Here is a 15,659-nt window from a genome sequence, read left to right on the forward strand (position 1 = left end):
CGGCTCTAACTCGAACCAGACCTCGGCAGCACAGAGGGGCTTTTCTTTTTCCCAGAGAAGGTGTGAAACTGTGGAGCACCTCAAACCGGCCCTGGAGATGCCTCTCGTTTACACCCAGATTTCTGGGTCGTTTATATTTATCCGCGGCAAGTTGTCGCAGCTCTGCGGTGATTTTCACACCCGTACGGTTTAACCACAGTCTGATATCTGATCAACGGCAGAGAAAGAGGGACTTTTATAAACCTCTGAGAGGCGCATTGTTGCTGAAGTTTGTGTTTTTCACAATTTCAAGAACAACTTTTCATGATTTTCATGATTAAAGATAAACTTCAGTGTGTTAAGTGCATTAAAGACACGAGAACAGAAACCAATTCTTATCACAAGTCATCTTTATTTCTGCTCTCCACTTGACGGAAACATAATCAAGTTTCACATCGTTGAGCGTCTGTGTTTTTCCCCTTCACAATAAATCTTTGAACCGATAGCTGACATGCTCCGTGGTCGTTCTCGTGGCAATCACAGCCGAGACAAGCTCGAATCAAACCGGAGCAGGACTCCTCTGCCAAAGGATGCTGGGAAAGTTTCCCATGACAGTTATTTATCTTCGTCTAAGTTCTGAGTGAATGTTCTCACACAAGCGCCGTCTAAATATTATAAATATAGCAGTCAGATGCTCCCTGCCTTGGAGAGCAGTCCAGCAAAACAAAACTCAAAGCTCTTTACTGGAGCTTTCAGCTGCATCCCGCAGTCTTCATCAGTGGATGGTTTTCACTCATCAAAACTAGGGCTGAAACGATTCCTCAAGTAACCTGAATGATTCGATTAGCGCGCTGTGTTTGGCATGGATGGTTGTTGCTGCTGCACAAGCGCTTGTGACTGTCGCTGTTGAAAGCCTGCACAGCTGTAATGTAGATGTTAAGCGCTGACTGCAAAACTATTGGAGGAAAAGGGTCAAGGATGAAAATTTAAATGAAAATACTGTTGAAAAAAAGATTGATATAACCAAAAAACAAAATAATCGTTCATTAATCGTAATCGAGGTAAAATGTTGAGGTGTATCTGCAAATTAACACATAATAAAATATTTGATCTGAAGACTGTGAGCAGATCAGGTGTCAGCGTCTTGCTCAAGAACACTGCAGCAGAGCATGTGGTTGTAGTGGGAGTGGAACCAGTGACCTCCCAGTTACAGGTCGGTCTCACACAGAGCAGCTGCGCGTCTGCTGGTTCTCAAGTTAAATCAGGTTCAGATGTTCCTGCTGATGACTCCGCTGGGGATTTCTAGGTCAGGTGAGGCCAATTGTGGCGCTCACTCTGTGTGTGTGTGCACCTGCAGTACCACATACTTTCTAGACACTGTGACCCTTCAACTTCCTCATTACTGGTGCCTCACTGTGTCACAATGTGCGGTATGAGGTTGCAGAAAACGTTGACCAACATAAACCCCTTCAGCAACGAAAAATGGACCAACAATAGTGAGGAAACAGTTTGTTGAACACACAGAAACGTCTCTTTCCAGCACTAGAAAATGAAAAGTAATAAAGTCTTTGGAGCTGGCTAATATCTGGCGAGCAAATTTATTACTTTATAGTTGAACAAAGCAGCCAAAACTTGGATTAAAATGCCTCAAATATGAACATAAATGAGGTGTGATGAAACACAACTTTAAATACTGGCTGTGTAATAACTCCGGGAACGTTTAAGCTGAATATCGAACTTTAATGTCAGGAAAAACAGGCATCTACGACACACACAGACCAAGCTCGCTCCGTAAGAGACTGAAGTCTGTTCTGTAGTTCTGCACCAATAAAAAAAAAACAGACAGAAATGTTAATGAAATGTAAACAGCTGAGGTTTTATTTGCCGAGCGTTCACCTGCCAATCCTAATGTGTAATTTTACAGCCCAGCTGCTGCCAAAAGGACAGCCTTTAAAAACACTAACAAGAGGCTGAACAATCTACATCTGCGCTGTGAGACTTCACTGAGCTTAACTTATCTCCGACAGCAGCAAAATGTCTCTAGAAATAACATGAAGAGGAGGAAACAGCAATAAAGAACGCAGTACGTCTGGGCCTGTTGTGAACACGGTTACATTCAGATGAAATATAACAAACCACAGTGGCAGACTGGAGGAAGCTTTTATCTGCAAACGTAGAATTTTACAAGTTAGCTGATCTCAAAGAGGCAAAAACGTGCTGCAAAATATGTTTAAATTAGATTAAAATACAACAAAATGAATATGACAGAGTCAGGACTAGTGATTTCACGGGTTAAATGCTCTCAGAGGGGACGAAAAGGTCTCTAGAACCAACATTTAAAGTCAATGCATGAGAATTCTTGCCTCTAAATGTTGCCTGCTGCTACATATGTGAAATTTAGATAAAATACAACAACCAACTGCTCTCTAAAAAGCACCAAAATATATGCAAAACATACCAATAAGTGTTAAAAAAGGGAATGTGAAAAGAACTGGTAGGACTGAAATAAGGTTTAAATTATAATATCACAGGTTAAATGCTCTCAAAAAGCACTTAAATGCCTCTATAACTAACATTTAAAGGCATTTAAAGTCGCCTGCTGCAAAATGTAAGACGTTTAGGTGAAATACAGCACCCTACTGCTCTGCAACAAAGGACCAAGATGCATCTAAATGAAAACATGAGGAGGCACAATACTTCATTTACTGACTTTTATTTAAATGAACTATAATAACAGTCTTTTAAATATACAAAACAGGACTGAGCTAAGGTTAAATGTATGATATCACTGCTTAAGTGCACTCAAAAGGGACCAAAAATGCCTCTAAAAATAACATTAGCAGGCAAAACAACTTGAGTTGCCTTCTGCAAAAAATATAATAACTGTGCTCTAAAAAAATGACCAAAATTACTTTACAAAGAGCCAGAACAACTCGTGCATTGACTGTCAGAGTTGTCTACCGCAAAATATGTGAAATTTAAATGATACAGAACAACCAATGTGGTAAAAATAGAAAATGCTGGAAAAACCAGCATAACTGAGTTAAATGTAACCCTATGAAACCTTTTAAATTAGCCTGATCTCTTTAAAAAAACACGTGAAGAAGGCAAAGAGCAACAAAAGAAGAAATTACACCAAAAAAATGCAAAAAAAAAACAACAAAAAAAATCAGGAAAAAGAGAAAATTAAAAACAAGAAAATTGGTAAAATAATAACAATAATAATAACAAATTAAATTAAATTTAAAAGAAATTTAAAAAAACAAAAAAACACAGAGATATGACCTGGCAGGCCGTTAAAAATTATAATAATTCTGCAACGCAGTTTTGAAATGTAAGTATATAATTATAAATATTATAAATATTTTTCCCTAGCTTTTTTTAAGTAATTATCTGTTTTTTTTTGTTTTTTTTCTTTTTTGCAATTTGTGGGGCCTTTCTTACCAAGTTGCTCAATGGAGGAAACATAACAACAGTGTGGTAAAATTCACACAAGAAAATGTGAAGAAGTACTGATATAAGGGTCAGTGTTTGACTTCTCAGCAGACACCAAAATTACTTTTAAAATAACATTTAGAGGCACAAATACCTGCGTACTGACTGTAAGCTTTTAGGGGGCTGCCTACTGCGCCCTAAAAAGGACCAAAATGCCTCTAAAAATAACATTAACAGGCAGAACATGAGTTGCCTCCTGCACAATATGTGAGATTTAGATGAAATTTAAAAACCAGTGTGGTGAAAATAATTCCTCAGCAGGAATGTGAGGACCTGGCAGGACAGAGAGCAAAGGGTTTAATCAGCAAATGTACAATTTCACAAGTTAACTGCTCTCAGAAATGCCTCTAAAAATAACATTAGGAGGCAGAGCAGCTCAAGCCAGTGCCGTGCTGTGGAATATATCAGACTAAATATAACAACCAGTGTGTTCAGAAACCAAAAGAAAAGCGCAGGTGGACGGGCGTGGAGTTCAGACTAATCTGCAAACGTTAGTCACTTGCGAACCTGACCAGGCCCTGCTTCGCTCCCTCCTGTAAATAAGACATCTGCTTCCAATAATACTCCAGAACACGACATATCTGAAATCAAGGCGAGATGCCTATCGCCGCATTCCTGACGGCACAACTCCCTGCAAGAACAATGAGCGGCCAGTGTTGTTGCTTCTCATTTTATCTATCAAATCTGCCCTGGAAGGGGCGTGTGTATATATCTGAGTGTGTATATGAATGTGTGTGTGTGTGTGTGTGTGTGTGTGTGTGTGTGTGTGTGTGTGCGCGCACGGGGGGGGGGGGTTTGTTGGACTTGAAGAAAAACACTCCCCTGCATTCACACAAAGGCACTTTGTCTCCAGCAGGGCAACGACACCTTTGCAGAACAAAAGAAACTAAATACGATGTTGGCGTCTGTTCCACTGCTGGAGTTATGATACAGGAAGAGAAAAGAGCCCAGGGGGAGGAGCGCCACCGATATCCCAGAGAGGCAATATCAGGCCCAGAGAGGCAACACCAGGCCCAGAGAGGCAACACCAGGCCCAGAGAGGCAATACCAGGCCCAGAGAGGCGACGCCAGGCCCAGAGAGGCGATACCAGGCCCAGAGAGGTGATACCAGGCCCAGAGAGGCGATACCAGGCCCACAGAGGCAATACCAGGCCCAGAGAGGCGATGTCAGGCCCATGGAGGCGACGTCAGGCCCAGAGAGGTGACACCAGGCCCAGAGAGACGATACCAGGCCCAGAGAGGCGATGTCAGGCCCACGGAGGCAACGTCAGGCCCACGGAGGCAACATCAGGCCCAGAGAGGCGTTACCAGGCCCAGAGAGGCGACGCCAGGCCCAGAGAGGCGACGCCAGGCCCAGAGAGGCAATGTCAGGCCCAGAGAGGCAACGCCAGGCCCAGAGAGGCGACACCAGGCCCAGAGAGGCGATACCAGGCCCAGAGAGGCGACGCCAGGCCCAGAGAGGCGATACTAGGCCCAGAGAGGCGACGCCAGGCCCAGAGAGGCGATACCAGGCCCAGAGAGGCGACACCAGGCCCAGAGAGGCGACACCAGGCCCAGAGAGGCGATACCAGGCCCAGAGAGGCGATACCAGGCCCAGAGAGGCGACGCCAGGCCCAGAGAGGCGACGCCAGGCCCAGAGAGGCGATACTAGGCCCAGAGAGGCGACACCAGGCCCAGAGAGGCAACGCCAGGCCCAGAGAGGCAACGCCAGGCCCAGAGAGACGATACCAGGCCCAGAGAGGCGATGTCAGGCCCACGGAGGCAACGTCAGGCCCACGGAGGCAACATCAGGCCCAGAGAGGCGTTACCAGGCCCAGAGAGGCGACGCCAGGCCCAGAGAGGCGACGCCAGGCCCAGAGAGGCAATGTCAGGCCCAGAGAGGCAACGCCAGGCCCAGAGAGGCGACACCAGGCCCAGAGAGGCGATACCAGGCCCAGAGAGGCGACGCCAGGCCCAGAGAGGCGACGCCAGGCCCAGAGAGGTGACACCAGGCCCAGAGAGGCGATACCAGGCCCAGAGAGGCAACGCCAGGCCCAGAGAGGCGATGTCAGGCCCAGAAAGGCGATGCCAGGCCCAGAGAGGCGATGCCAGGCCCAGAGAGGCAATGTCAGGCCCCGAGAGGCAATGTCAGGCCCAGAGAGGCGATGTCAGGCCCAGAGAGGCGATACCAGGCCCAGAGAAGCGATACCAGGCCCAGAGAGGCGATGTCAGGCCCCGAGAGGCGATACCAGGCCCAGAAAGGCGACACCAGGCCCAGAGAGGCGACACCAGGCCCAGAGAGGCGATGTCAGGCCCACAGAAGCGATACTAGGCCCAGAGAGGCGATACTAGGCCCAGAGAGGCGATACCAGGCCCAGAGAGGCGACACCGGGCCCAGAGAGGCGACACCAAGCCCAGAGAGGTGACACCAGGCCCAGAGAGGCGACACCGGGCCCAGAGAGGCGACACCAGGCCCAGAGAGGTGACACCAGGCCCAGAGAGGTGACACCAGGCCCAGAGAGGCGATACCAGGCCCAGAGAGGCGACACCGGGCCCAGAGAGGTGACACCAGGCCCAGAGAGGCGATACCAGGCCCAGAGAGGTGACACCAGGCCCAGAGAGGCGACACCGGGCCCAGAGAGGTGTTACCGGGCCCAGAGAGGCGACACCAGGCCCAGAGAGGCGATGTCAGACTAAAAAAGCCAATATCTAGTATCAGCAACGCAGATGACCAAAAACAGGACTCACAAAATAAACACAAAATCACAGCACCACTGTTTTGATGTTTACTGGTGTCGTAACGTCTGGGAAGTGAAAGCTGAGACTGATGTCCGTCACATGACAGTCATAAGAGAAACAGCCGGTCAGCCTCACATCAGCATGACCCCATGAAAACACACAAAAAAAACCCAGTAACCAGCAGCGACATCTGACCGTTTAGTTCCTGCTGAGTCGCTCCAGTGTTCTGGCACTCGCATTCATCCGCAGGCCAGCACTGGATATAAACAATCACAAGTGAATGCATGTTCCACATTTTACCGTCATCACACAACACCAGTGTGGAGTTTCTGTGTGCTTTTGTGTCGTTTTATGAAGTTCTTCAACTTTCCTGACTCTTTCTAGGAGTGTGAATCAGCATATTAATCTGTGTATCACTCTCAATCAATGATATAATTCAAAGAAACTTCTATAACATGTGTTATCACTCTCATCACGACATAATAAGTAAAAATAAGAAAAACTCAGACAGGCAACTTTAGTGACACTGATGTGTCACGCACTTAGAATTCCCACTCGTCGAAACGTCCCCAGAAGTACACTGCACTCTGACGGACGGACGATAGATAAACATCTAAGCAAGTCTTGCTCCCCTCTCGTCGTAAGTACCCTTCCTCTAAATTACGACAACTGTTTTGTTGACTTTGGTGAAGTGTGTCCACACTTTGCACACATTTGTATACGTCAGCAGTTTTTTGTTTGCAGATACCTGTTGGGTCAGACAGAGGCTAGAGAGACTATTTAAAGAGACTGTGAACGACCGTTTAAAGCTCCAGCGTGTACAATTTGGGGGGGGGGTATATTGACAAGAAGCCGAAGTCCAGAACGAACAAACGAAACACTGGCTCCACATAGAAGGACTCCCGTTGGCACTGTAGTTATCAGCCCCTCTGCGACGAGCCAAACAGCATTGTAAAAACACAGATTTCTAACATGAAACTGCTTTATTCAGTATTTTTAGTGATGGAAGAGACCTCTACGAATAATTCGGCTCACGGTAAAAACTAGAGGAAACCTAACTGCGGGTTCCCGCTTAGCACATGGCAGAGGTTTCATCTGTTTTGTTGCCCTAGAATGAGCCATCTTGTCCACAGTGGGATCACAATATTGCACTGCCACGTTTCTACAGTAGCCCAGAACTTTGCTATTAGATGAGGCTGCAACTTCACTGGTCAGAGTTGCGAAGGCGCAAATTTGCTCTGCCATCGGTAGCATATGTTTCATTTGTCCCTCTCCTTGCACTGAATGGAAATGAATGAGAGGGGAATTGTGCGCTTGAGGGATGAAGTTCATTTGTAAGTTGACACATAAGTTACCCACATAAGGAGCAGGTCTGGTCCAAGAAGTCTGGAAAGATTCTGCCGAAACCCAGAACGGACAAACGAAACACTGGCTCCACAGGGTGAGACTCCTGTTGGAGCGTCAGCCCCTCCATGATGAGCCAATCTGCATTGGAAAAACACTGATTTTTAACATGAAACTGCTTTATTCAGTGTTTTTACCCGTTTAAATCACCAGGTCCGATTGTTCTGGAGAGGAAGAGACCTCTGCAAATAATTCGGCTCATATTAAAAACTAACTGCGGGTTCATGCTGAGCACATGGCGAGGTTTCATTTGGCTGCGATCTGCAATCCTCACCGCTAGATGCCACTAAATCCGACACAAGTAATCTTGGTTTTTCACTCCTCTGGAACCAGATCCATCCCCAACCTCAGCCCCGTCCTCTGAGATGAACTACAGCCAGGCCTTATCGCCCAGCATCAGTGTTGGACTTCACTGAAGCTCTTGTGGGAATTCAATGGGAACAAATCTCTGCAGCCAGACTCCAGAAACTGGTGGAGAGACTGAAACCAGAAGCATGAGGGCTGTAAGAGCTGCACGTTGATGTCCAGAAATGTGTTCTAGCATCATATATGGGTCTTTTAACCTATATCGACCTTTGTGTGTTTGTTTCTCTCTAACGGACGCAGAGAAATCACCATACATTCAAATGTTCTCCCTTTACAGCGCAGTGTAAATATAAAGGCACACTGCCTGAGGGCAGACTGCCGTAACGTCGCCTCGAGACCTGTGTGTGGGTTAAACTGTCTCTGTCTCTAACACACACACTCATAACTCACTCACTCTTTCCCAGACAAAAAAAACAGAAAGATAAACTCCCTGAGAGCAACTTTTCCTGAAAAACCAAAGGCGAGCGAACATGGCAGAGTTATGTAAGCGTTTGCGTGACACTGAACTATGTTAATTTGTGTTGAGGGAGGGAGGAAAGAAACAACCCCCCGAAAAAACACCCAGAGAGACAGAAGGAAAGACAGGAAAAAAGTATGTTGTGGCAGTCAAGGAGGAGGAGAAAAAAAAAAACACACAGCAAGTCTCAGATTACGCCATCCTCCCTCCCTCCCTCCTCCCTCGTGGAAACATCGCGTGAGAGTGCTCTCGCTCCACGTCCTGATTATGATTAATGCAGGTAGTACCACACACACACTGAAACCGCGGTTCTGGCAGGGTTCTGGCCGTGGTTCTCTGCTCGAGCCTGTGGTTCTGTATGCAGCAGTTAACACTCCAGTCTGGCTTGTTAAAGTTAGAAATCACAAACTGGTAAAATCCCAGTGAGGAAGACAGCGTGGCTCAGAGCTGCTCTTATGTTCTGGAAGGGTTCTCTACAGCACCACGAAGTGTCTGGGAACACCTATGTGTGCATGGTGCTTTAGGGAACCAAACAGTTCTCTTTGAGTCCTTGAGGAACTATTCAAGCATGTTATTACACTTATTAACAGTTCCATGGAGGATCCAGAAGAACCCTTTAACAGTGTGCTTCGGATTTCCTCAGAGGGTTCGTTCGTTCTCTAAAGCACCATTAACTATTTCTATAGTTATGAGAGGTATAAGAAGTGCTATACCACTGTAAAGGTTCCTAGGAAGAACACTTGTGTGGTGCCTTCAGGTACTTCCCCTGAAGGTACTTTTGCAGTTCTACTTGCAGGTGAAACCACAAAGATACAACGCTAAGGAGAACTTTTGTGAATAGGTCTTTATAGCAAAGGTTGGTGGAAGAACATATGTGCATGGTGCATTCAAGAACCTCCCTAAAGTGTTTCTACAGCACTGACAGGGACTTGGAGGTACCATTTCTGCTTAGTACTTGACAGAGCGTCCCTACAAGGTTCTTTAACAGCACCATGAAGGGTCTACAAGCACCCATTTCAGCACCTTAAACAGTTCTCTGGGTCTTTAAGGAAGTAGTCAAGCATGCTTATCAAGAGAACATCTCCAGACATGTTATTTACAGCACTATGAAGGATCCAGAGTAAACTGGCGTGGTTCTGGACAGGACTTAAGCATGATGCTTTAAAAAATTCTCTCTAATACTGTGAAAGACTTCCTCTAGGGTCCATCTAAAGGTTCTCTGCAGCACCATTAAGATTCGATTTCTCTAATGTTACCATGGTGCTGTCCCACTGTGCTTGCTTTGCAAAGTGTGCTTTCGGAAACTTCCCCTAAATGTTCTTTGAAGCTCTACTTCGGGTTTGAACCCACAAAAATACTATGGACGAACTCAAATACAGAGGTTTTGTAGGTAGTTCTTCAAAGCGATGTCAAAGGTCACTGGAAGAACATCTGTGCATGGTGCATTAAAGAACCTCACTAATAAGTTTATACAGCACCGTCAAGGGACTACGAGGTACGGTTTGAGCATGGTGCTTGACAAAACCTCTCTGAAAGGTTCTTTAATGCACCATGAAGGGTTGAAGAACACCAACTCCAGCATGGTGCTTTGGAGAACACCTCAAAACACTTCTCTGCAGCACTATAATGAGTCTTTGAGCGACAACTGAAGCATGTTCATCAAGAGAACATCTCCAAAGGGGGTCTCTAAAGGTTCTCTGCAGCACCATTAAGGGTCTATTCTTCCAATAGCAATGAGAAGTCAAAGAAGAGCCATTTTACCATGGTGCTTGACTGTTATGAAAGTTCTAAGAGGAACACTTGGCTATGGTGAGCTGAATTGCAGAACTTTTGTAAGTCGTTCTTTGAGACGGCATCAGAACATGTGCATGGTGCATTAAAGAATGTTCCTAAAATGTTTTTACACCACTCTTCACCCCTGTCCTTTACAGCGCCAACTGTCGTCAATTTGGTGACTTTTTCGGTAGATTTGGTGACTTTTCGGATGTTCTAGTGACTTAATTTCAAAAACAACCTGCTGCCTCCACAACCGCTGCAGTCACAGCCTATAGAGTGCTGCAGGGACGATGTTTTTGGTAGGTTTTTAGCGTCGCCAAAAAGCCAATGGGATTTTTCCACTGGATTTTGGATTCAGCAAGATAATCTTAACAAATGAACTCCACTTCAATGACTGCTGAAGCCTCAGCGCAAACGCTAGAAGTAAAAAGCTAACGTCGACGCATCGAGGCTGTTAAGCTGTGTTCGGCATGATGACGTTGTGTAGTCTCATTTAGCCACTTGCTAGCAACCGTCTTTTTTAAGACACGTAACAGCTTAGAAATTCAAAGTGGGATATTTAGTGACATATTTTACGAACAAACCGTGAAAGTCTCTTCAGCTTGTGTTGACCACAGACCTTATTTCAGACGTCTGACTTCAAGACAAGGGAAGCGAGGGTGTAAACTCATTCACGGCAACTCTATTTAGCTGTCATTACATTACGAGGCGGAGCTCTCGGGACGGCTGCTAACATTTAATTTACTGCGGCATCTCCCGCATGTGTCGATTAGCAGAATGAGACAATAACAGACTGGAGGGCGTGTCGTTCTAGCCACAGTGTTCAGACTGCCTCCCGCTGCAGATTCAGACTGTGCAGTTCAGTTCTCAACGGGTCTTCTGACCTTAATGTTCTCTGGAGAACTATTTCGACTTTATTCAGAACAGAATCGCTCTAAGAAAACCTCCATAAAGGTCTCTTTACGGCACGATTGAGTCGTCGAAGAACTACATGACGTTTATTGAGGGTTCTTGTGCAGAAAGGTCTATGCAAGGACCCATGTTAGACACATTTCAGAAGGTTCTTTAAAGCACGAGTCATCAATAGAGTTTGTGATTTATTATCTTCCTTATAATTCCTTAAATGCACAAATATATAGACACTTGTGAGCGGGCCAGAAAGAGCACTGGCGGCCGAACTGTGGTCCAGAGACCACCAGAGAGCCTTGGACAAGTACGAGAAGCTCCTAAAAAATCATCAAAATCAATCAGTGCTAACAAAAGGTGCAAATATAAAGTGCAAATAGCATCTCCCTCCTGTACATAGGACTCTGACGCATGGTCTTCTGGCTCTCAGATTGTGGTCTGGGGCCCTTCGGGGACTCTCGAGGGGGAAACCAGGAGCAAAGATGAAACTATACATCCACCTAAATCAAGAGTAGCCTCATGAGAAGGTGCTGTGATGATTTCACTGATGCGGGGATCCACTCTGCACTGTTTCCCTCCCCGCCCACGGTGCACACTCAAACAAGCCAGCACTAATAACCAAACTCCAAATTCAACCCTCAGAAAGAGGGGGGAAATAAAGAAGTCAAAATGAGCTCCCGTGGGACGCCCAGCTGTCTCAGATAATATAACTGGTTTCAAAATAACACTGGAGCAACAGTATTCTTTATTTTCCATGCTGCATGTGCCTGAAGTGCTGCTGGACTTCAGCACTGGCCAGCATTGCATAACCACAGCAGGGAAAATAGACTTTATGACTTTATGGATGCAGAGTGCACTCTTATTAGCACGTAGCAGAGGCTGTGATGCAGTCTGGAGGTGTGTGCGCTGCACCTAGAGAGCAGTGTGTGTGTACATGTATGAATGATTTAGGGAGTGAAATACAGCATGAAACACATGTTCCTGCAATAATGCATGTTATTTGTATGTAAATAAAACAAGTAAATAATGATTAAGGGCACTTTATAATGCAGCATTATTAAAGTATTACAGTGTAAGTACAGATGGTGCCTTCAGGGACACCGCAGCAGCGCTGTAGCCGCTATAAAAGCACATTAAACTATCGTATACACGCTTCTTATGCAGCCAGACACAATATGAGATATTCCAGGAACACTCCCGGAACATTCCCGTGATGTTTGTGTGTGTTTACGCTTGTTTACTCACATTTTCTGAACCGGCTTCTTCCGTTTCTTCACCGCGTAAAGCGCCGTGTTCGTCAGCATGGTGACTTCAAACAGAGCGGGGTTCAAACACAAGTGGCGTTATCCTTGTTGTTTGTGTCAATAAAAAAACAGCTCCAAACAGGCAGACTCACATCCCTCGGTGTAAACAAACAAACAATAAAAACAACGACAGAAAGCCGAGACGGTAAAATCCCCTTTAACGTTAGTCCTCGGTCGCGTCTCGTGCGCCTCTCAGCCGGGAGAAAAACTTACTTTGTGTACGTTACGTGCTCCAAACGCCCGCGAGACGTTGGCTAACTATCGCAGCTTTTCATAATCCTGACGTTTGCGTACTTCCACACCGATTTACCGAAAACACCGTGACTTTTACGCGTTAAAAAAAAGTCCTCGGAGGGTTTTAATGAAAGTGCTCCGCCTGCGCGTCACTGCCGTTGTGATTTGACAGAGCCGCCGCTGCCGCCGCTGCCGCGCGCTCCCGTCGCGGTGCGCTCTGAGAGCAGAAATATTTAAGGTGGACCGGATGTGGATCGAGTGAGGCTGACACCGCGGAGCAGGAATGACTGGGAGGCTGCATTCCAACCCGGCCGACCTTAAGAGGGATTCTGTGATTGTCATCCTATCATATTACAGTGTTTTATTTATGTTTACTGCTGTACACATTCTAACGACAAACAACACAAACAAAAATAAAAATACGTAATAGTATTTATTTATTTTTATTGTTCTACAAAATAATGTATCGACACAAGAAGAAAAATAAAAACAAAATAATTTATTAATAATAATATTAAAAATAATAAATTCAGCTACTGTAATTAAATAAATTTAGCATGTTTTTTTTTTTACAGAATTTAAGTAATTAAAAAAATAAAAACAAAAATAAATAAATGAAATAATAATAATTATGATAACAATTATACTAAAAATAATGATAATAATAATAAAAAATAATAAATTCAACTACTGTAATTAAATAAATTTAAAGAACAATGAATGATCTATAATTAAATAATTTTAGCATGTTTTTTACAGAATAACATAATAATAATAAGTAATTTAAAAAATAAAAACAAAAATAAATAATAATATAATAATTATGATAACAATAATAATAATAATAATAGTAATAAAAATAACCCTATTTGCTTTATTTATTGTATTATTTTACTAGTGTTCTACTACTTCTACTACTCCTAAAAAATAAAACAAAATAATAACAATAATAAATCCAACTAATTTTAGGACACATCTTTTTTTATGTCACATTGTCAGATCACAGTATTAAAATAATAAATACAAATCTGAATAAAAAATTATGTATTTATTTTTTACTGGTATACAAAAATATTAGTATGATAATAAGAAAAATGAAAAATAAAATGCTATTACTTTTAATGATGATGATAATAATAATAATGAATTCAACTACTGTAATTAAATAAATTTAAAGCACAATGAATGGTCTATGATTAAATCATTTTGGCATGTTTCTTCGTTGTTTAATTGCTGTACAAAAAAGTTATCAATATAATAAGGAGAAAAGGAAAAACAAAAAGAAATAAATGAAATAATAATAAAAAATAGTAAAAACCCTGTTAATATGCATTATTTATTTTATTATTTATTTGTTATACTATCGTACCACTTCTACTACTAATACTGAAAAGTAAAACAAAATAATAATAATAAAAACAATAATAATAATGTTTGCTGTGGTATTAATAAATCTTTTTACATTTACAAATATTACAATAAATCCAAGTCATTTTAGCAAACCTGTCTTCTTTTTTTCTTTTTTCTTTTTTGCCATATTGTCAGATCACAGTATTAAAATAATAAATACAAATCTGAATAAAAAATAAAAAATATTTATTTTTTTTATTTATTATTTTGGCAAATAAAAAAAAAGTTAATATAATTAAAAGAAAAAGGAAAATTAAAAAAAAATCTATTACTATTGATAATAATAATAATAAAAATGATGATGAATTCAACTACTGTAATTAAATACATTTATAGCACAGTGAAGTGGTCTCTAATGGGACTAATAATTTCAGCATGTTTTTTTGTTGTTTTATTGTTGTACAAAAAAGGTATCAATATAATAATAAGACAAATAACAAAATAAATAAATGAAATATAAGAAAAATAATAAAAACCCTATTAGTGTGCTTTATTTATTTTACTATTTATTTATTTTACTAGCGTTCCACTTCTATGTCTACTACTTCTAAAAAATAAAACAAAATAATAATGGAAAAAAACCAATAATAATAATAATAATAATAATAATAATGTTTTCTGTGGCATTAATAAATCTTTTTACATTTACAAATATTACAAAAAAATCCAACCAATTTTTGAGCACACGTCTTTTTTTTGTCACACCGTCAAATCACAGTATTAGAATAATAAATATACATCTGAATAAAAAAATATGTTTCTATTTTTTATCGGCAAATAAAAAGTGATAAGAAATAAGAAGAAAAACAGAAATTTAAAAAATGATATTAATTTTGATGATAACAATAATAAAAAAATTGACAATAATAAATTCAACTACTGTAATTAAATGAATTCAAAGCACAATGAATGGTCTATAATTGAATAATTTCAGCATGTTTTTTCATCATTTTATTGCTGTACAAAAAAGTTATCAATATAATAATAACAAAAATAAAAAATTAATACAAAAGAAATAAATGAAATAATAAAAATAATAATATAACAATAATAGTAATAAAAATAACCCTGTGAGAGTGCTTTATTTATTTCATTATTTATTTATTTTACTAGTGTCCCACTGCTACTGCTAAAAAATAAAATAGAATAATAATAATAATAATAATAATAATAACTTAAAAAAAATAAATAAATGTTTGCTATGGCATTAATAAATCTTTTTACATTTTAGCAAACCTGTCTTCTTTTTTGTCACACTGTCAGATCACAGTATTAATATAATAAATACACATCTGAATAAAAAATATGTATTTATTTTTATTGGCATACAAAAAAATAATGTAACAATAAGAAAAATTTAAAAAATTAAAAATAAAAAATCGTAATAATATAAATAATAAATTTACTGTAGTATAAATACATCTATTTACATCTACAAATATTACAATAAATCCACCAATATTAATAATAGTGCTCGAGAACCTCTGTCCTTTTATTTTTTATTTTTTGTCAACTTGTCATTTTACAGTATTAAAATAATTATATTTATCATATACCCATCCTCTGAAGCTCACGGTCATGTTTATATAACTGGTGCTGGAAACAAAAGC

The 15,659-nt window shown here is 41.4% G+C and overlaps 1 protein-coding gene across 1 annotated transcript in view; it reads right to left on the bottom strand.

Moving 5' to 3' along the window:
• ahr2 (aryl hydrocarbon receptor 2) overlaps positions 1-12,814 on the bottom strand; it is a 90,233-nt gene extending 77,419 nt beyond the window's left edge. Inside the window, exon 1 of the mRNA XM_049570807.1 lies at positions 12,347-12,814. Coding sequence (XP_049426764.1) covers positions 12,347-12,405 — 59 coding nt within the window. The 5' untranslated portion in view covers positions 12,406-12,814. The remainder of the gene's footprint in view (positions 1-12,346) is intronic.
• Between the last annotated feature and the right edge of the window lie 2,845 nt (positions 12,815-15,659).

The sequence above is a fragment of the Epinephelus fuscoguttatus genome, linkage group LG24, assembly GCF_011397635.1.
Source record: "Epinephelus fuscoguttatus linkage group LG24, E.fuscoguttatus.final_Chr_v1".
In the NCBI taxonomy this organism is placed as follows: Eukaryota; Metazoa; Chordata; class Actinopteri; order Perciformes; family Serranidae; genus Epinephelus; species Epinephelus fuscoguttatus.